This window comes from Elgaria multicarinata, chromosome 12 (genome assembly GCF_023053635.1).
Source record: "Elgaria multicarinata webbii isolate HBS135686 ecotype San Diego chromosome 12, rElgMul1.1.pri, whole genome shotgun sequence".
Taxonomy (NCBI): Eukaryota; Metazoa; Chordata; class Lepidosauria; order Squamata; family Anguidae; genus Elgaria; species Elgaria multicarinata.
In genome coordinates, this window is record NC_086182.1 from 7,172,038 (window position 1) to 7,192,954 (window position 20,917).

The 20,917-nt window shown below is 48.1% G+C and overlaps 2 protein-coding genes across 3 annotated transcripts in view; one reads left to right on the top strand and one right to left on the bottom strand.

Annotated features, from left to right (window-relative positions):
* Positions 1–475: 475 nt before the first annotated feature.
* On the bottom strand, positions 476–19,241 carry POLM (DNA polymerase mu). 2 transcript variants are annotated; one of them, XM_063139613.1, is made up of 12 exons: positions 19,232–19,241; positions 17,927–18,212; positions 16,821–17,007; positions 13,544–13,642; positions 12,688–12,858; positions 11,167–11,238; positions 7,307–7,427; positions 6,215–6,347; positions 4,562–4,664; positions 2,700–2,972; positions 1,984–2,067; positions 476–856 (listed from the first exon to the last, which is right to left on the bottom strand). In XM_063139613.1, the coding sequence occupies exons 2-12, from the start codon at positions 18,115–18,117 to the stop codon at positions 770–772; spliced, it is 1,521 nt and encodes a 506-aa protein (XP_062995683.1). In that variant the 5' UTR covers positions 18,118–18,212; positions 19,232–19,241; the 3' UTR covers positions 476–769. The 2 variants fall into 2 exon arrangements, with proteins under 2 accessions (XP_062995683.1, XP_062995684.1); XM_063139614.1 differs by lacking the exon at positions 11,167–11,238.
* A 174-nt stretch (positions 19,242–19,415) lies between these two features.
* Positions 19,416–20,917, top strand: part of LOC134407390 (N-acetylglucosamine-6-sulfatase-like) — a 36,890-nt gene continuing 35,388 nt past the window's right edge. The window contains exon 1 of the mRNA XM_063139136.1: positions 19,416–19,826. Coding sequence (XP_062995206.1) covers positions 19,506–19,826 — 321 coding nt within the window. The 5' untranslated portion in view covers positions 19,416–19,505. The remainder of the gene's footprint in view (positions 19,827–20,917) is intronic.

The window sequence follows — 20,917 nt, forward strand, 5'->3', positions numbered from 1 at the left end:
ATGATGCTAAGGAATAGAATTACCAACTTTCCCCCTGGCTGATGTCCTGTGCCTTTAATGGCTACTCTATGCCATGCAAAGCTTTTTACCTGCTAAACGTCTGCCTATCACAGCTGCTACAGAGAAAGAAACTCGGGCAGGGGAGAAGAACTGAGAATGCTAATTCTGATTTGCTTTTCAAGATCTTGAGCACCGGTTATTTTTCCAGCCTTGCTACCAAAAATCTTTGAACCAGAGAGTAGTACCCAATGTAAGTCATGACTCACTGAAGGTCCCATTCATTTCAGTGAGTCTACTCTGTGTAGGACTAAATGTGGATACTAACCAGAGATTCCATGGGATCTTTTACCGAGAAGAGCGGTTGGAAACAATCCCTTTTCGCCTGCAGCACTGTAAGAATGCAGGACTGCCAGGCATGGGACTCCCTTGCCATGCGAAAAAAAAACCCACCAGAAGAAACGAAGTGAGGAAGATGTAGAAAAAGAAGTGCTTGTTTAATTTTCTTAAGTTCGACGGGCATCATCCGGGAATGGGTTGCAGACCTGCAGCAGGAAGTGAGTTGTAATCTCTGCTCCATCCTAACTATTTCTGAATCAGTGGGGGGAAAAGACAACAGGCAGCCTTTGCAGCCACAGCAACAGGTGATCCCGAAAGTTCATGAAAAGATGTGAGCAGGTCAAGGGGAAGAGAGTGGCCACGTCATTCCCGTATCTTCGGAAGAGGTTGTGAATTCATAGGACCGAGAGGGTTATTCCCACGATGAGGGGGTTCAGGCGTTTCTTTCTTCAGGGGGGATATACTCCAAACCTAAATGCTGGAAGATTTCTTCCTCGGAGGCAGCAGACAGAAACGTTTTCTGAAGTGTAGTTAAGACACAAAAGAACACAAATGAAGTTGAAATTATTTGCTCACATCCTGACTCCCTCCCCTGCCCCTGCAAAAATAAAGGACACAACAAAAATTCAGCATCAAGGTGACTCAGGTCCTGTGGCCCGTATAAATTGTGCAGCTGTAAAGTTGACAAGCAAACTTGCTTTGCATAATTTATTCTGCTTCAGGTATGCAGGATAGATACCTGGAGTGGGGTAGGGGGGCAGAATCAGTTTCTGCAAATGATGGGGAGGGCAGCCCAATGACCCCTAAATGCTCCTCCTCTTCTCACCACTCCTGCTTCTAACATCTCACAGGAAATTGTAGCCGCGTTCATTCCAGGCTAACTGAGCAGCCTTAAGGGCCTGCTAGGGCGTCCCATGAAGTGGACTGGTGGGAGATTCAGGACAGATAAAAGGAAGGACTTCTTCACACAGCGCAGAGTTAAACTATGGAACTCACTACCACAAGATGTAGTGATGGTCACTAATTTGGATGGCTTTAAAAGGGGGCTGGATAGATCCCTGCAGGAGAAGGCTATCCATGGCTACTAGCCCTGATGGCTACGCATTACCTCCAATATCAGAGGCAGTAAGCCTAGATACAGCAGTTGCTGGGGAACATGGGCAGAAGGGTGCTTTTGCACTCGTATCCTGCTTGTGGGTTCCTAGTCAACAGCTGGTTGGCTATGGTGTGAACAGAATGCTGGACTAGATGGACCCTTGGTCTGATCCAGCATGGCCCTTCTTACGGCCTTATGCAAGCCTGCCTTTAAAAGAGGAAATAAAGAAGGCTGGATGCTATGCCTGATCCCCACGTCTAGCACAATGGCAGAGGCTGAAAGGAGAAAGGGATGATGTGGGGAAGTCAGAACCCCAAAACTTCAGACATCCGTTTTGCATTTCCCCCATTCCTCGGCTCAAAGCAAAACAAGCAGCGCTGTAATGCGGACAGTGGGGGAACCAGCTCGGAATGCGGCCATCTTGAAGAGAACTGCAACCACTGCTGATCCCTGCCAGAAGAAGTCGTTTCTGTGAAGGTGTGCCAAGCTCAAAAACACAAGTCTTCCGATGTGGGGATCCGTCTTCCTTCTCCTCCCTGGAGGCCACGCACCTGCTCCATGTGATAGAGGCTGTGGCTGTTGAGAGTCATCTTCTTCTCTTGCTTGGAGAAACGCCTCAGGTCCCGTTCGAAATTCTGGGGGAGAGCAAGAATCTACATTAGGGGGAAACTGCTCTGCCTTACTGGGGCTGCTCCTTTGTGCAACTGTGATGGGCTCCATTACATGGGCACACAGGGGCAGCGGCAGGGTTTGAATTACTGGCCACATGTTTTTTATTTGAAAACTTCCCCTCCTTTCAATGCTCGTAGCCTTGAATGGGACAGTGCCATCTAGCAGCTGCTTTGTAGCACAACTTTGACTTTAGATGCTGGGAAAACCCATATTATTTCAAAAGAACCAGAATATCTGAGGTGTTTTTTTAAGAGTGAGGTTTCCAGAGGAAGGAACGGGAAACGTCCTGGAGGTTGACAACATCATCTAAAGGACTCACAAATATCTTTTGAGTTGTCAGTCACAAACGTGCTATATATCACTGGTGTAGAAACACTCAGAGAGAAGATGGGCTGTAAGGCAGCTGCTTCCAAACATCATGCCCCCCAAAATAAAAACTCATTGGCCCTGTTCCGAAGACGCCTTAAACCACGGTGGTTAAGGCTTTTTTGTTAACAAAAAAGCCGTACTCACTGTGGTTTAAGGTGTCTTTAGAACATTGTGTAATTAATATCAAACACAAAACAACCCAAAACAAGATACTAGTGAAACTCACCTTTGAGCCGGTCCAACCCAGCAAAGCAAATGGAAACTGACTGCAGGGGGCCACAACGAAGTCCACCCTTATAGCCTTCCAGGAGCCGGATGCTCCAGGCTTCTGAGCCCCAGCGCCTCCTTGAACAGCCCCAGGGCAGTTGCCAAGGCGGAAAATGGAGAGACATCGCTCAAAACGGTCCATCCCGCTTGCGCTACTGCTGATCTCCTGCTCTTCTTCCTCTTCGAAGTACTGGAAAGTGTTTCTGCGGCTGCTGTGATACAGCAAGAAGTCCTGGGAAGGAAAGAAGGAAGGAAGGAAGGAAGGAAGGGACGGACGGACAACAGGCCCTCTGTTGTTAACACCCAGCATTTATACAGTAAAGCATTTCCCAAACCTCTGATTTCTGAGGCACATGTCTCTCTTGCACTTCAAAAAAGGGATGAAATTTTAAGAGTGTGCTGGAGGAGGAAGTCCCTGCTGCACAGGAACCCAAGCCCTAGGCTTCTGCAAAACTCACCGATTGGGGGCACACTTCAGACAGCCCAGAACAGTGACTCTTGCAGAGTTGCAGCAGGGAACCTCCTCCAAGGGCAACATAGGGACAATCACTAAGGCAAAAGGAGAGGGAGGAGCCTGGCTGGCTGGGGATGATGGGAGCTGTAGTCAAGTCATCTACCGCACACCAGGTTGGGGAAGGCGGCTTTAGAATGCTTGATGGGCTTTGCCTCGCAATTTCCCAAGGAAGGAACTGTTCCTGTCCTTTAACACAGTGGTCTTCAGCCGGTCCTGGCCCAAAACCCACCTGGGGCTGGTGAACAGGATGCAACGATTAGGAGGAGGGTCCAGTGACTGATAATGGGTGCCCCGTTTGGCCATGTTGTGCCCAACACTGGATCCAGGTAGGTGAATGAAGAGGAACAAGCAAGGGGAACAGTACAGCCAAAGGTTGGCAGTTGGGCCCTCCTTGGAGCATGTGGGCTATGGCAGATGTCCAACGATACTTGTCCCGGGAATAGGTCCGTAGGAGAGTTGGTGCAGCTGTATTTTGTATTTGTGTTTTTAAATTGTTGGTTGTTTTATTATGCTCTTCATGGTTTAAATTTTTGTGAACCGCCCAGAGAGCTTCAGTTATTGGGCGGTATAGAAATGAAATGAAATAAATAGCACCATAACCAAGAGCTGAAATCTCATCTAAGGCAGAAACTCACTGGGTGAATTCAGGCAAGCTACTATTTATTTATTTATTACATTTCTATACCACCCAATAGCTGGAGCTCTCTGGGCGGTTCACAAAAATTAAAAACATTCAAAGTATAAAACAACAATATAAAACCATAATATAAAATACAATATAAAAGGCTCAACCAGATAAAAACAGCAACAATGCAAAATTACAAATTTAAAACACCAAGTTAAAATTTATTTATAGACTGTTAAAATACTGGGAGAATAAAAAGGCCTTCACCTGGCATCTAAATGCATATAATGTAGGTGCCAAGCGAACCTCCTTAGGGAGCTCATTCCACAGCCGGGGGGCCACAGCAGAGAAGGCCCTCCTCCTGGTAGCCACTTGCCTCACCTCCTTTGGCAGGGGCTCATGGAAAAGGACCCCTGAGGATGACTACTAGACATTTATAGCAGCGGTCTTCGACTCGTCCAGACCTGAGGTCCACCTCGGACTCCCAATCTACAACACGGGACCCACTTCCACAATTTCGCCATCGCCCAACGCGGCGACAACAGCCCTCCCGCAACCCAAGTGGACTGATCTCGCGACCGACTTTTAGGTCACGGCACACAGCTTGAAGACCAGCGCTTTAACACATCCAAACACCCCTCCGTTCCCAGCGCGTCCCACTGGAACCCGAACCTGCTCCTACCTGGCTCTCCAGCCAGCCAATGATTTTGCTCAGCAGTCCCGCTTCTTGGCCTTCCGCAGGGTGTGTGATGAGCAAGTCCACATCGTGGCCGCTCCGTTTTCCCCTGCAGGGGAAGGGGAAGCAGTAACGTCGGAGTCACGGGGAAGGCAGCGAGAAGCGGAGTCGTGGTCTTCAGCTGCACATAACGCACACGAAACCACACGCTCTGCAGTGCCCTTGCCCAACCCAGGCCATCCAGCTCCGTGTCCATACTCCCCAACAATTCCAACTTAAGGGATCTATTTTCTTATTGGGCGCTCCAGTTACTGGCATGTACAGAGTTCAAGAGCTTGCCCACTTAATTTGAAAACAACCATGCCTGTTTCGGTCTATCAAACTTAGGAGAGGGCAACTTGGTGGTCAAAGCACCTAGAGGGCCACAACTTCCATCAGCCCTAGTCAGCATAGTCAAGGGTGAGGAATCATGGGAGTTGTAGGCCAGAACATCTGGAGGGTCCCAGGATGCCTGCTTGGCTGAATCAAACGGTATCGGGAGTATCATGATTTTCTGCACTCCACATCTATCAGCTGGGGTTCAAGGAAGGATGGCAGAGTAGGCAACGCATCCTGTGTGTTCCCTCCAGCATCAGAATCTGACATTTGTGCTTTCATTGCCATTCTGACAGGCAAGAAGACCTGCCTTTTCGATAATTCCCCATCAGGAATACAGACTCAGAAGACATATTACACACTACAAACATAAACCCCTCTCGAAACCGGTTTAAACTATCGTAACCTCCTCTAAAGAAACTTGGGAATTATCGTTTTGGGAGAGTGCTTAAAACTCTCTTTGGTAGATCCCTAGTGCCTTCATAGGGCAACCTCCGAGGGCTGGAAAGAGTGCAGAAAAGGACACCTAAAATGATCAAGGGCCTGGAGCAGCTTGCCTATGAGGAAAGGTTACATCAACCGGGATTGTTTAGCTTGGAAAAAAAGGAGGCTAAAGAGAGACATGATAGAGGTGTACAAAATTATGCATGGTGTGGAGAATGTGGAGAGGGAGACACTTTCCTTCTCTCATAATACTAGAATCCAATGTGGTCAATCCCATGAAGCTAATTGGTGGGAGATTTGTGACAGATAAAAGGAAGGACTTCTTCACACAGCGCATAGTTAAACTGTGGAACTCACTACCACAAGATATAGTGATGGCCACCATTTTGGATGGCTTTAAAAGGGGGTTGGACAAAGTCCTGGAGGCGAAGGCTCTCAATGGCTACTAGACCTGGTGGCTAAGTGCCACCTCCAGGATCAGAGGCGGTAAACCTGTATACACCAGGTGCTGGGGAACATGGGTTGGAGGGTGCTGTTGCACCCGTGTCCTGCTTGTGGGTTCCTGATTGACAGCTGGTCAGCCACCGTGCGAACAGTGCTGGAGTTGATGGTCCTTTGGTCTGACCCAGCAGAGATCTTCCTACGTTCCTTACAGGTTCTGCCTTAGAGTGGTTTACATCTGCAGTCTAGAGAGTGTGGAAGTAACAGATGACATTACCGGAGGACGAAGGAGCTGCTGCGGCTGAGCAGATGTGACACTGAGTGGATGTGACACGAGTGCATTCCAGGAACGGGATGCCCAGCCCACCTGTCAAGAACCAATCCTCCCAAAGAATTCACCTTCTAAAGCCACCAATCAGAGTGACGGAGGCCCCAGGCAACAGCTGCTCAGCCACCTCTTGAACCACCTGGGCGATGGCCTCCGCTTCGGGGCGTTCCACCGGGGTGTTGAGGTCCTTGTAATGAAGGAGCCCTGAGCAGGGAAACAAGCCCATCACCCGGAGGTCACAGAGCAGTGTCTCAGGAGCGAAGACGTGAGAAGATGGGAAGAAACAACATTCCACTCCACGCTAGGTAGGGAGGAAAGGGCCCCTGCTTTGCAGAAACCCCGGAGGGTGGCTGCCAATTAGGGTCAACAATACTGGCCTAGATGGACTGATGCTGGGGATTCCCCCTCTGAAATCCTGGAGAGCCGCGGCCAGTCAGCACAACACGGGGGCAGGGAACCTCTTTCAGCCGGAGCGCGGGACTCAGTTGCAGAGAAGCTCTCGGGGGCCGCATTCCGTTGGTGGGCGGGGCCAAAGGCAAAGAGGGTGGAGCCAACCCCCCCCAAAACCCCACCCAGTTTATTGAAACTTAAAGCTCCGACTGCCAGTAGCAAAACCTCAGGAGCGGCATTTCAACCATTTAGAAGGTGGAAAATATACAGATGTTGGGAAACCACCAAATGACCGGTGGTTGGAGGAAAGGAGCGAGGTCAGTGGATTGGGAAATGGGCATCTGGGGAACCCCAGAAGGTTGGTTGGGATCCCAGGAGCGTTGGATCTGGCCCTTAGGCTCGAGGTCCGCCAGCCTTGATGTAGAAGCTACCAGTAAAGGCTGGTGGCAGCATTGGGGCGAAAATCCCCCTGGGCATGCGAGGGCAGCGGACGCCCCTCATCCAGCCTTCATGGTCCAGGCAGATGCGACTGGCGGATTTTTCACCCAATGCTGCAGTTCCGCCGCCTTTCTCCTCTTCCCCCACCATTAACACAGCGGGGGGAAATACGGGCCTCCCGAAAGTGCGTAATTCCTCCGGCATGCCGTTAGGGGGCAGGCAAAGCACGCTTTCCGAGGCTAACGGTGTGCCAGGGCAATTGCGCTTCGCTGAGCACTTGTCCGGCCCGCTGCAGGCCACATCTCCAGCCCCTCTTGACTGCGCAGATAACTTACCAGCTTGCTGTTCTTTGTTCAGCTTTGTGCGATGTACCTGCAGGTCAGCGAGGGTCCTCAGCCCTTCCTGATACCACCGGCTGGCTGTCTTCACCCCCACGCCAAAGATCTTTGTGAAGAGCTGTGGAACGAAAATGCCATTCGTTGCAACGTCACTGCCGTCTGCTGCAGCAAAGGATTCTGGGGCATATGTTCCACAGCATCCACTCAGTTCACACATTAGCACTGGCCCGGGGGCGATAGCCTCACCATCACCCTACCTGCACTGAGGGTGCATCCTAGGACATAGAGTGCATCTTCTTCCCCTGCAGCTGTATGTTGCAGGGGAGGAGCAGTAGTGATGGACCATCTCCTTTCATGGGAGTGCGTCTGTGTCAGGATTTCCCCTATGACCTGGACACTCTGAGCAACACCTTAAGAACCTATGCCCCCTTAAGAGACCCACCTTCCTTCTTTTTACCTTCCCAGTAATGCTGAGGTTAGGCTGTAGATGTGGGGCGAGTGACTTAACACAACAGTTTACTAATGAATTTAAACAACCAAATTGTTTAAATTGTTAGAGGGGAGTAACACAAAAGGCATTAAAAGAAAATAAGAGTTGCAAAGATACAAGTGCTTCTTTCTGCTCCTTCCTTGTGGTCTTGTCTTGTTCTGGCTCTGGTCTGGTCTGGTTCCTGGCTGGCTCTCACATACTTTTATACCCTCTTCCCCACAAACAGAAAGTCAAATTCCTACTTGAGGAAATGAATCTTAACTGGAGAAATGAAACTGCTCCTCTCAGGGATACCCTCTCCCAATAGAAAACTCCAGGCCTTTATTTACCTTGCCTCAGTAGGCCTCAATCCTTCACAGTCTGTTATTATTGCTCTTTTCAATGAGGAAGGCAACTAACATACAAATTAGGATATCTAATACTAATCCCCCCAAGTAAAAAAGCACCCCCTCAAAAAACAGCAGGTACAATAGAAAACCCACACAAATCAGCACTAGCCAGTGACACAAAAATTAACAGCAAAACCAAAAATATCTGAGCAGCTTCAGTTGGTTCTAAAGACTTAAAAAAAAAATTCACCCGGCCCTAGAGCAAACAGCATCAGGGCTACAGTTACATAAGCTTTCTTGGGGAGGATGTGTCATCAAGTTAGTGCCAGCCTTGAAAAGGCCCTGTTCCTAGTAGCCTCCTGTAGACTATCTGTCAGTGAGGGAATCTAAAGCACAACCTCGGATGTTGCTCTTGATGGAGGGGTATTTATTTATTCAATTTATACCCCACCTTTCTACAAAAATAAAATGGCATTCAAGGCGGCTGAGAAATTAGGAGAAATCTTCTTTATGCTGATGTGCTTTAATTGTGTGTTTAATCTGCTCTTATGACTTAATTGCTTTTATTGTAGTTTTTTATTGTAATATTACTATTGTCACCTACCTGGAGTGCTTTTTTTTTTTTGGCAGCAAGGCAGGATAAAAACTTAATGAATAAACAAAATGAAAGTGGTCTTTCCGGAATCCGGTTCCCAAACCCATAGAACTTTACAGGTAAGAACATCCAGGTGAACACCTTCAATTGAATCAGGACATTTATCCACAGGAACAATATAAACCACTGCTGTTGCCACACCAGTATTTTTGTTGGAGTCAACTGGGTATCCCTTGCCAGCGGCATCAGTGATCCAATTCTCTTCATGCTTGTCATGTGTGCACGTGTTTATGCTTTTGACACCAGGACCAGGTTTCCAAATTCTACCCCAAGTGTGAAAGAACATACCAGAAGAATGCCTTCAAGAGGATTCCATTTATATTTAACAGCCTAGACCCCCAAGGAGCAAATTGTATGAGTAGTTTATGCTGCAGATGTGTTCCCAAAAGCATCCGAGGTAAGAATCAAAGCCACTGTTGGGAGTGACCTCCCCTCTCCATGACTGCTATTGCAGCACCAGGTCTGATCCAGCACTGGTAGCATGATAAATGTACAAATGTAATGGACGTGGCGGGACCAGCGAAACTTTTCACCATATGAAAAGGACAGGGCTCCTGTATCTTTAACAGTTGCATAGGAAAGGGAATTTCAGCAGGTGTCATTTGTATATATGGAGAACCTGGTGAAATTCCCTCTTCATCACAACAGTTAACGTACAGGAGCTATACTGCAGCTATACTGTGACCAGATTTAAAAGAGGGCAGGGCACCTGCAGCTTTCACTGTTGTGATGAAGAGGAAATTTCACCAGGTTCTCCATTTATACAAATGACACCTGCTGAAATTCCCTTTTCAATACAACTGTTAAAGATACAGGAGCCCTGTCCTCCTTTTCATACGGTCACCCTATGTAACACACTGAGTAACTGGCTATTTTGTTGGTACCTTAATGGTGCCCCATAAATTTCACCCTGCCAAACAACTGGTCATGTCAATTTCAACACTCCAATGACTTGGGAGGTGGGGTCCTGAGGAAGCAGGCTTCACTCAGCAAAAACAGACCACCAGTCAGTGAAGTGCTGAAACTGACTTGATTTCCGGCAGCTTCCAGCACTGTCAGTTTCATGCCCAAGTGAAATTGCCCTACCTCAAAACTTGCAAAATCAGTGTGACCAGGACAAGACGCACACACGAAATTTTACTGTCAACAACGCAAGCTGCAAGCCATTTTCTGTACACAGCGCAAGACTGCAAGGTTCACATACTTTCCTGCTATACTGGGGAGCCACCAGATGGCAATAAGACACAAACTCCAGATATAGGAGCACAGGAACAATCTCCTTCCCTCACCCACGCCAGCAGTTCTCTTTTCCTTTGCAAATCTTTGGCTGTTGCTCTGCCAGCGAAAGCTCTATAAACTGCTGCTTCGTGTAGAAGTTATGCCAAGGGAGGGCTGCGTGCCCGTGCACATGCACAAGCGGCGTGCACTGAACCAGGAAATTCTAAGAACTGCTCTCCCCCCAGCAATACATATAAAATAAAGTTCTGTGGCAGAGCAATCTAAATGTTCCACCTAAAACCTGGGCAGGATCCACACTACTGCTTTAAACCAGTTTATAACGGTAGTGACAACTGTTAGGGCCTAGGACACACTCCTTATACAGTTTTCAACCCGTTTTCAAAGTGTCATATCCTGCATGGTGCAGATCTGGCCATAGACTCTACAACTTTTAAAAAATTATGCAGGGTTGGGGAAATTTTACTCGCTTCACAGAATTTTCAGGGATTGCTAGACAGGATTTGGAGGCAATGAACTACACAGACCATGGAACCCTCTAACCACTAGAAACCTTATTGCTTTGGCTGCTGAGATTTCACCCTACTCCTTCAAGCATGGCTTTGCAGCCTTAAGGACTAGAAACTTACTTTAAATACATAAAGATTAAAGATTAGAGAAGTGGAAGCCAAGGGTCTCTGGAAGAGAAATTTTCCCGATCCTTCCCCATAATTGTGAGTGTGGCAATGAGGACAGGGCCTTTTCGGTGGTGGCCCCCAGATTATGGAACGATCTCCCTAATGAGGCTTGCCTGGCGCCAACGCTGCTATCTTTCCAGCGCTAGGTTAAGACTTTCCTCTTTGCCCAGGCATATGGCGGCACATCTTAATCACCCACACGTTTAGTTTTTTAACGCTTTATGTGTGTATGTTCTGTGTTTTAGAATTTTAAATTTTGTATACTCGTTTTTATCTTAATTTTAGAATTTCTGTAAACTGCCCATAGAGCCCTGGCTATGGGAGTGGTATATAAGTGTAATAAATAAATAAATATACAGAACGCTGATCCTAGCGTTCAACAGACTTGGTCACGTTCCATTAAACATCCCCCAATACCTGGCTGCATCCACCAGGCCAAAGATTACGCTATCCAAGGACAACAATCACACCTTCATAGTCTGGTATCTGTCAGACTGCCGGACTCCCTCCACCTCGGCAGACATGCCATCTTCCAGCATTTCCTGCTTGGGAGACAGAAGATGGTAAGACAGGGCTGAGACAGTTCAGTTGCAAGAAACCAAAATGGAAAGGCATTAAATGCAATGCTCGCATTGGCTGCCTATATGTTTCTGAGCCCAATTCAAGGTGCTGGTTTTAACCTATAAAACCTTACATGGCTTGGGACCACAATACCTGACGGAACGCCTCTCCCGACATGAATCTACCCGTACACTACGCTCAACATCTAAGGTCCTCCTCTGGGTGCCTACTCTGAGAGAAGCTCGGAGGATAGCAACCAGGGAGAGGGCCTTTTCAGTGGTGGCCCCCCAATTATGGAATGATCTCCCTGACGAGGCTTGCCTGGCGCCAACATTGTTATCTTTTCGGCGCCAGGTCAAGACTTTTCTCTTCTTCCAGGCAGTTAACAACATGTGCTGAGTTGTTGTTTTTAACTGACCCCAGAATAGTTGTTTTAAAAGGACATTGTCGTTTTTATGCTTTTGATGGTTTTAAATTTTGTCTATTTAGTTTTAATGACTACTGTTTTTAACTTTTGTAAACCACCCAGAGAGCTTTAGTATGGGGCGGTATATAAATGTAATAAATAAATAAATAAACAAACAAACCCACAAAGCAGGGGAGAAACTGTTCTCAGAAGGGCCAACCGACTTAAAAATGTATCTCCTATAAGGAATATTCGTATAGTCTAAACAAGTCAACAGGTCTGTCCAGAAGACACCTAAAACCCTGCTGGCTAAGGCTTTTGGTTAAGCAGCAGGGCTTAAAGTGTCTTGTGTGATGCGTTTTGCTAACCCCTGGTCACTCACTAACCCCAGTTGGACTGTCTGCAGCGGCTCTCACCATGGCTTAAAGTGTTGTGTGTGACAGCACAACTTGTGGTTAGTGCCAACCACAGAGAATGGTCCCAATGTTTTCAGTGATACATATATATGAAGAATAAAAAGCAAATAAACTCTAAAAGGAGAAAAAGGGTAGCAAAACTGAAAAGTTAGGCATTTCAGATTTTAGCAAAAACATAAAGGAAATTGTACTTCCCTTTAGGAACAGAGAAAGTTCCCTTATATTACACTATTTGTCTTTCTACCTTAATATTGTCGACTCTGCCTGGCAGCATCACTCCCGGATTTCAGACAGGGAGCTTTCCTTGCCCCACCTGGAGATGTTGGGGATTGAACCGGGCATCTTCTGCATACAAAGCAAGTGGTCTACCACTGAACTACCACTATTCTTTAAGCACACGTCCACAACCAAAGGGACAAGTTTCTAGCCCTTAGTAAAAAGAAAGCTGACATCCTCAGAGAGCTGAAACACCCGATCAATGTCAGTCTACGTTTGTTTCTGTACTTCTTTGGAATGGTGGCCTAGACACAGCCTTAACACGGAGAAGAATGGGAGGACAGAGGTTAGGAGTGTTGAAAAGGGGTAACATGACTCAAGGACAGCATCACCTGGATGATTCTCTTGGAATGCTCCCCTATGCAGGGAAGGCCGCTCAGTTCCTGCACTCTCCTGACAGCCCAGGATAAGGCCTTGAGCACCGAGGCAGCTCTGGTGAAGCCCAGGCTGCGTACTTCACTGCCACAGAAGTGTGCCTCCTCCGCCATGGTTTCCAGAGCTTCCTGAAAAAGGAAAACCGATAAAGATAATCCCTGTCGGGGCTTTTTGACACTCAGAAAAGGACTGTACCACCTCACCATCTGCATCCAGGAAGTTTCATGTTTGAGCACATCTATGTGTCCCCTACACCAAGATCTACCCGCATGTATAAAGCTAGAGCATCAGGGAGGAGGCTAAGGTGGAAGACTTTGCTTGACAAGCTAGCTTGGAAAGCCATAAAGGCAAAGAAGGGGCAGGCATAACTCTCTGGTGAGATCGTACCACTTGCCACCATTCTAGAAAAAGCTTCTCCCCCTCCCCCCCAGGTGTTTTTTTTTTTTTTTTTTAGCATGCCAGGGCAATGCAACATGGGCGGTAAAAGTGGTGGCAACTTAATCCTTCTAACTTGCTTGCATCCTACTCTGAAACCAGCTGTAATTCAGTCACTTGTGAGCGGCACAGCGGTGCTCCCACACCCTCCCCATCCCTTTCAACCGGCCCTGTGAAGGAGAACTTCCTGGCAGATAGCAGTACTCCGTAATAACGGAGATGGGGCGCCACTTGGAATTTCTGCCACAGGCCCCAAAATCCCTTGCCCCCCCCCCCAATCCAAGCCTCCACTGTCCGGGCAGCGTCGTTCTTTGCTCCCTCCCCGCAAGCCAAGCTCTGTCTACTCTAGTCGCCAGACCTCGAGGCGAGCAAAATCACCGTGAGCGCTGCATTGTTGTGGGTGAGCGGCGTTCGGCGCTGGCAGGCATACGCGGCCACCTGGCTGTCGCCTTCCAGCTTCTCTGCATGGGCAGTCACCTGAGCAGAACAGAGAAGAGGACGACATGCCTTCAGGATGTATAGCTTGCCCCATGTCAACGGCTGAGAACAACCGCTGTGAAACTTTTGCATCCGGCATTGATATAAAAGCCAGCGCCCAGTTTTCTGTTTCTTTGTCACTCTCTAGCAGTGTCACGGCACAAGATGACAAAGACATGGGGGAAATAATCATCATCAGGGAACTATCTTTGGGAAGGGGGGGATCCATCTTTCAGAGTCACAGTGTGCAATCCTGCTTTTCTGAAGCCAGTTCTTTGGCCGGTAGGGCATTTCCAATTGCACAAAAGATTGCTTTCAGCCATTCATGCACCCAATCCAATTGGGGGAGGCAGGAAAAGCAGAGAGGAAAAGTTGCATATAAACAGCAGCAGAACCTGGGGGTTCCCGACAGACTGTGCCTCCCTCTCTGTGTCTCAGAAGCAGATCACACACACAGGGGTGGGGGGCATGGGGAGGAGAAACCTGTCTAATCTGGACAGATGGCTTGGGACCACAATACCTGATGGAACGCCTCTCTGGACACGAACCTACCCGTACACTGCGCTCAACATCTAAGGTCCTCCTCCGAGTGCCTACTCCGAGGGAAGCTCGGAGGATGGCAACAAGGGAGAGGGCTTTCTCGGTGGTGGCCCCCCGACTGTGGAATGATCTCCCCTATGAGGGTCGCCTGGCGCCAACATTATCTTTTTGGCGCCAGGTCAAGACTTTTCTCTTCTCCCAGGCATTTTAACAGCATTTAACAATGTTAAGTTTGTTTTTAATGGACCCCAGAATTGTTTTTAAATGGATACTATTATTTTTATACTGTTGTTTTTATGTTTCTGATGGTTTTTTAAATCTTGTATACTTTTTAATGTTTACCATTTTTAACTGTTGTAAACCGCCCAGAGAGCTTCGGCTGTGGGGCGGTATATAAATGTAATAAATAAATAAATACTTAAGAGCAAGCCCTGGAAGTCAAGCACGTGTGACACCGAGTTGCCAACTTCTGCTACCTTGGCCTCGTTGCACTGCCTTTCACAGCAGTGCAACACAAAGAACACAGGAAGCTGCCAAATAGTGAGTCAGATCCTCGGTTCATCTAGCTCAGTACCGTCAACACTGGCTGGTAGCAGCTCTCCAGCATTTGGGGCAGGAACGTCCCCTGCCCTACCTAGAGATGCCAGGGATTAATCTTGAGACCATCTGCGTGCAAAGCAGGTTCCCTGTGCCTGAGCCATGGCCCCTCCCTAAGGAGTGCAAGCACATCCCAAACATTCATTACAGCCTTTGCTAATAACCTTTATTTTACAATACTCCAGTAGCTGAGAGGCCTAGGAGTAATTAATCCATTTGAATTTTGCTCCCATTCACAAACGGACAGCTAGAACACACTCAAGGCTATGAGCACAAAGAGGCAACCTTAAGGCATCTCATTATCAAGTAGCAAGCTGGAAAAGAATGCTGATTCCTCTCTAACTTTTGTAACTTAACTAAAAGCATAATCAGGTGGTCAAATTGAGGAAGTTTTAGTTTTGATACATTTTAAAAAATTTACTTTGTTCATTGGATCAACAACTTCGGCTATTAACTTTTATAACAATGTCCAGAGAGGTAGCTGTGTTAGTCTGTTGCTGGCAAATCAATAGAGGCTATCAATGGCTATTAGTCCTGATGGCTTTGTGCTACCTGCAGTAGCAAAGGCAATAAGCCTGTGTGCACCAGTTGCTGGGGAACATGGTCTACAACTCGCACCATCAGATGCGTGAAGCATCACCCTGACCTTGAGGTATACACATGAACACACATGAAATTAAGGTGCAGCTTTTCCCATCACTTCTGTCTCCATGTCCAGAAAAAAGATGCACATGCTAAATTTCTGTGCATCAAGGTTGCTGAGAGGAACGCAAGAATGAGTCCAGGACCAATACAAAAAAATGGTGGCAACTATTTTTATCCAATTGTCATAGCTTGTCTGTTTTAACTTTTATCTGCTCGCTTTATCTGATTTTGATGTTGCTGTATTCGAGATTGTATTGTGTTGTAATTGTACAAATGCGACATGCAACAGTGGATTGCTGTGCGGAGAATTCTTGCTCGGGGTTCCAGCCAGCTAGTCATGCCTTCTTGCAGGATATTCCATTCCGCTTTCCATCCTGTAGCATTTTATGTCCCACCCATCCCAACAGAAACCCATGCTCATTAGGGTGGGCATATTTGGGGGGGTGGGATGCTTGAATGTTCCCCCCCTCCTTAAAGACTACTTGTAGTTCTGCAAACATTGAGACTCCTCCAAGCATTCCTCCCTCTTGTTTATCAGTGGTCCCATTTTAGCTACATAGCTGTCGTCACTCAGCATCCAATCCGGTATTAGAGGGAATGCTGTGTTTATTGACTCCGCTCAGACGACACTCAGTGCTTTGTGGTTAGCTTAACCACGTTCAGCTGTGGTTAACACTAACCACATACGGAATGCTAGCAGACAACACCGTTAGCCCTTTTGTGCTGCAGTTTTCCTTAACCACACGCTAACCACAAGGCAGTTAGATGAGCACCTGAGTCCTCCGAACACTCCGCCCCGTATCCCAGCAGTTCGTGAGCTAAGACGACTGGCAGTTGCACCGGGCATTTCACTTGACGTCGTAACGGTGCTTCAACACAACACCGTAACGGGGCTTCAACGTGGTAAGAGAAAGAGTAGATCAGATTGGGGATGGGGAGTAAAAAAAGGCATATTTCCAGAAGGCGCTACCGCACAAAAACGGGAGCCGCTTAACCAAAATGGCGGCTGCAGCGCCCATTATAACCAAGCAGGCTGGAGCAGTTATTGAGCCCATAGGTTAGAGCGGTCGGGGCAATTTTGGCCACTCTGTACTGGAAGCTCTATGATTTCAGCCTGTGATCCAGAGGTGCGTGTCAGACGACACCTTAAACCAAATTTTCTGCTGCTAAAAACGCATGTCAGAAGACACTGTTAACCATGCTGCTAAACCATAAAAAGGTTAACGGCATGGTTAACAGTGTCGTCTGAACGGGGCCGATGTCATTAACTGCCTTGGAGGCTTAGTCCAGAAAGGGGGGAATACGCATTTAAACAAACCATACAGACAAGCCACGGTCTGTATGAATCCTGCTGGAGACCAGGAAAAATCAAGCGTTCGTGAGGCTCCTTTCTTACCTCTAGGCAGTGCTTGCGTTTGATCTCCACCGGCCGTCCTGCGCTCATGCTTTCGGTGAACCAGCTGAGATCTAGAAGGGCCGGGCCGCTCCCCACAGCATCCATGTAGCAGTTCCCATTCCTCTTCAGCCACTTGACCACCTCATCTCCAGAGTTGCCCTCTGACACCACATGGGTCACCCTCTCACTAGGGGAGACGCCACATGGAAAGGTGTGTGTGTGTGTGGGGGGGGAGAATAAGACCTGAACTGTAACCTCTATTGATCCAATCCGGTACAAAAAAAACTGTTTTTTGAAGAAATGGAACTCAAGCTAAGACTCAGCTGGGGTTGACCCCGAATAATTTTATTGCCCAAAGCAGGAGATAAATGGCTGGCTGGGGAATTATGGGAGTTGCAGAACTTCTCTCTGTCGAAACATGCCTAGGATTGAAGAATAAGGATACAATCCTATGCATGTCACGACAGAAGACAGACCTAGAACCCCCAGCATTCCCCATAGGATTCCACCCTAAGTCCCAACGTTTCTTTGTGGCCAAACACTTAGTTGCTCTATTGTTGGGGCTTCCAATGAGGTCCCACTAGCACCTTCATGCCTGCAGACACCCCTCGATGGCTGCAACGCGCCCTACCCGTCCTGATTTTGATTTTGTTTCTTAAGTTTTTTAAAATTACGCTTTAAAACAAAACAGGCAGGCTAGCATGCTGCAAAGCTCTCCCTTCCAGCACCATTTTTATTTGGCTTCTAAAGAGAGGCTTCGTTGTTTTAGACTGCAGAAACTTGTACTTGGGTTCTTGGGCGAGTCCCTTTTCTTTGGGCCTCACCAGTTTTCCTTCAAGGAAATGAGCGGTTTATGGTTGGCCATGTCCCCAAGGCAGCCATTTTGTGAGAGCACCCATGAGACTCTCTCAAAGTCCCAAATCTGCCCACCGACCCAAAAGGGTGGGGCAGCCCTATCACCAAAGCTTCCAAGGGTTGGCTATGCGAATTTTAAAAATTGCGACAGGTGGCCATCTTTTTCCCCTTCCTCCTGGCCCTGTTGTCTATTCTCGCTTGAGTGCCCTGACACCCCACCAGAGAATCAGTCGGGCCCAGCTCCTTCTTACCTCTTCGCATCCTCTACACAGAAGCCCTTGGAGCGGGCCAGGGTAGTGAGGAAGGCCTTGCGGGTCGCGCCCATCCTTTTTTCTACCAGGCAGAGGACCACTTCAGGGAAGCGCACAGGATGTCCTGGGTCAGCCGGTGGGGTGGGCTTAGGTTCACGGGGACGCTTTTTTTTCACAGGATGTGGCAACATCACAGGCTTAATGGATCAGGGCCTTTCCCCACAAAGCCAAAAAAATAATAATCAAGGATTGTGGCATGGCCAGGAGCGGGCTGGGGGCCACAGCCCTGTGGAAACACAATCAAGATGGATGCATTATTTTTGATTGCTACACCTTTCCTTCTGAAATGAACAGTTAAAACCCGATTTCTGGTTATAAGCTTGCCTTCTGTGCCTTGTGTGGCACAGAGTGGTAAGCGGCAGTTACTGCAGCCAAAACTCCCCACGGCCTGAGTTCGATCCCAGCAGAAGCTGGTTCTCAGGCAGCCGGCTCAGGTCGACTCAGCCTTCCATCCTTCCGAGGTCGGTAAAATGAGTACCCAGCTAGCTGGGGGAAAGGTAACTGTGACTGGGGAAGGCAATGCCACCATCTTGGAGTCAGCAATGACTCAAGTGCTTGCACGAGAGGTTCCTTTCATTCCTTCTGTGCCTTTAACAGCAGCCTGGTATTTATAGGCAGAAGTTTTCCTCAGGCAGGGAAAAAACTTCTTCATCTCAATTAATTAATGCCTAAGGTTCAGGGTGCTGTTAAGAGGCACTGGAGTGCACTTGAGGCTAGAATGCTTGCAGTAAAAGAAAGGACATGTTGAATTCAAAGGAGCTTCCTTTCAAGAAAAATAAATAAATATAGGCAGGATGGTCCAATTTCCCCAAACAATCCATGCATTTGCCAGGGAGAAAAAGCTATAAACATCCAGTATCAGAGACAGTATGGTTATGTACCCCAGTGCTGGGGAACATGGGCAGGAGGGCACTGTTGCACTCATGCCCTGCTTGTGAGTTCCCATCCAACATAGAGTAGGGCTGGGACTTAAATTAGTTGTAACTATCACAAGTCTCATTCATTTCAATAGGTCTGCTCTATATAGGACTAACATTGGCTACCCCTCACAACGTTGGACTAAATGAACTCGGTTTGATCCAGCACGGTTCTTCTTAACTCCGCAGGGAACGTTTACTCCCGAGTAAACATGCACAGGACCAGGAAGCTGAGGCTACAAGCTTTCATGCGAGGCTTTGTTTTCAAGGAATCATGCAGAGAGGCGCCGGACAGCCCCGTTTCCCAGGTCAAGAAAGGAATACTCACCCCTCGCCGCCTATCCGATCGGACAGAATGAAAGGGCCTCCCCAGGCAACGCCCCTTTATGCAAATAAGCACCTCCCGGGGGCGGCGCTGGAGTACAGAGGCCGCCCCGCCCCCCGGGTCCCTTGCAAAACTGAAAGTGAACCTTCTGCAAAAAAGAGAGAAAAGGCTAGGGAGTAGGGAGTAGGGGGTGGAGATCGTCCTCTCGGCTAGCCTCGCCTCGCTCTCCGGGGGTGGGCAGCGCCCCAGAGGCAGGTGGAGTTTGTAAGGCAATCATATGACCCGCAGAAAAGTTGCACTTCCTGAAAATCTCCACCTTCTCCTCCTCTTCCCAGCTAGCCAGCCTGCAACTAGCCACCCCTACGTAGAACAGCTAAGCAAGGGGAGGGGGCGGCGGCAAACTACTACTACTTTGCTACTACTACTACTAGCAGCCCTAGCCATGGGGGGCTCTTTGAACCCTGGGATCTTCTGGGCTCTGTTCATGCCCTGGCTACTGCTTGCCGCCGGGCGAGCAGAAGCTGGAGGTGGCAGAAAGGGCAAGAGTAATATACTCCTCATCCTAACTGATGACCAGGACGTAGAGATCGGGGGGATGGTAAGTAATGCAGGTTCCTCTTGGGAAAGTGGTGAAGTTAAGTGGGTTTGGACCCCGGATTGAGTCCTTCTTCTCGGTAGCCTCTTTTACTAGCCCACGTGCGTCTTGCAGAACTAACATTTCTCTTCTCCCCGCCCCCGGCCAAGCCACCATCCCTTGCTTTGCAAGCGCTTTGCCGTTCCAGATGTTAGAACAACAAAAACTGCCTCCCAACCCTGATTTAAAAAACAACAACCAACTATTTATTTATTTATTCCTTCGTTGCATATTTATACCACCCAATAGCCGAAACTCCCTGGGTGGTTCACTCACACACACACACACACACGCACACACACCATTACTATGAGCATGTGCAGATTTGCATTTTAAGCCCACGTAAACCATAGCACCATTTACAGGAGTAAAATGGGAGTTTGCTTCTGCTGCTCTCATCACCTTCCGCTTTCTGGGTGGTTATTTGGGGACGGGGGCTGGTCTGTGAGCCCCTGGACTTTGGCCCCAAGGTCCGGTCCCAGCTGCACTACTGGCTTTGGAATATGATTAATAATAAAGCTATTAATATATTAGTGGTTGTGATGATGATGGAGTGCTTGCGAGCTGGAATCCAGGCAGCAAAAGCAAGGGGTGTGGTTCAAGACTTAATATTTGTCTGGACACATAGTCTCTTCTGAATGCCAGGGCTCAGCTCTGGGATAGGGCGCCTAATGGCGATGAAACAACAACACAAAATGGTTCATGTGCAGAGTGCATTTTCTCACCACTAAGTATGTGGCAGATGTGGCTACAAAGCAAGCCATTATACATTTAGGGCTGTAATCCAGTTTACACACTTAGCTGGGAGTAAGTAAGAGCCAGTGTGGTTTAGTGGTTAGAGTGTGGGCCTGGGAGTCAGGAGATCTGGGTTCTTAATCCCCACTCAGCCATGGAAGCCTGTGGAGTGACTTTGGGCCAGTCAGATTCTCAGCTTAACCTACCTCACAGAGTTGTTGTTGAGAGGATGAGGAGGTTTATGTATGCCGCCTGGTGTTCCTTAAGAAGGAAAAAAGGCAGGATATAAATCTAATAAATAATAAATTGAATGCCGTGGG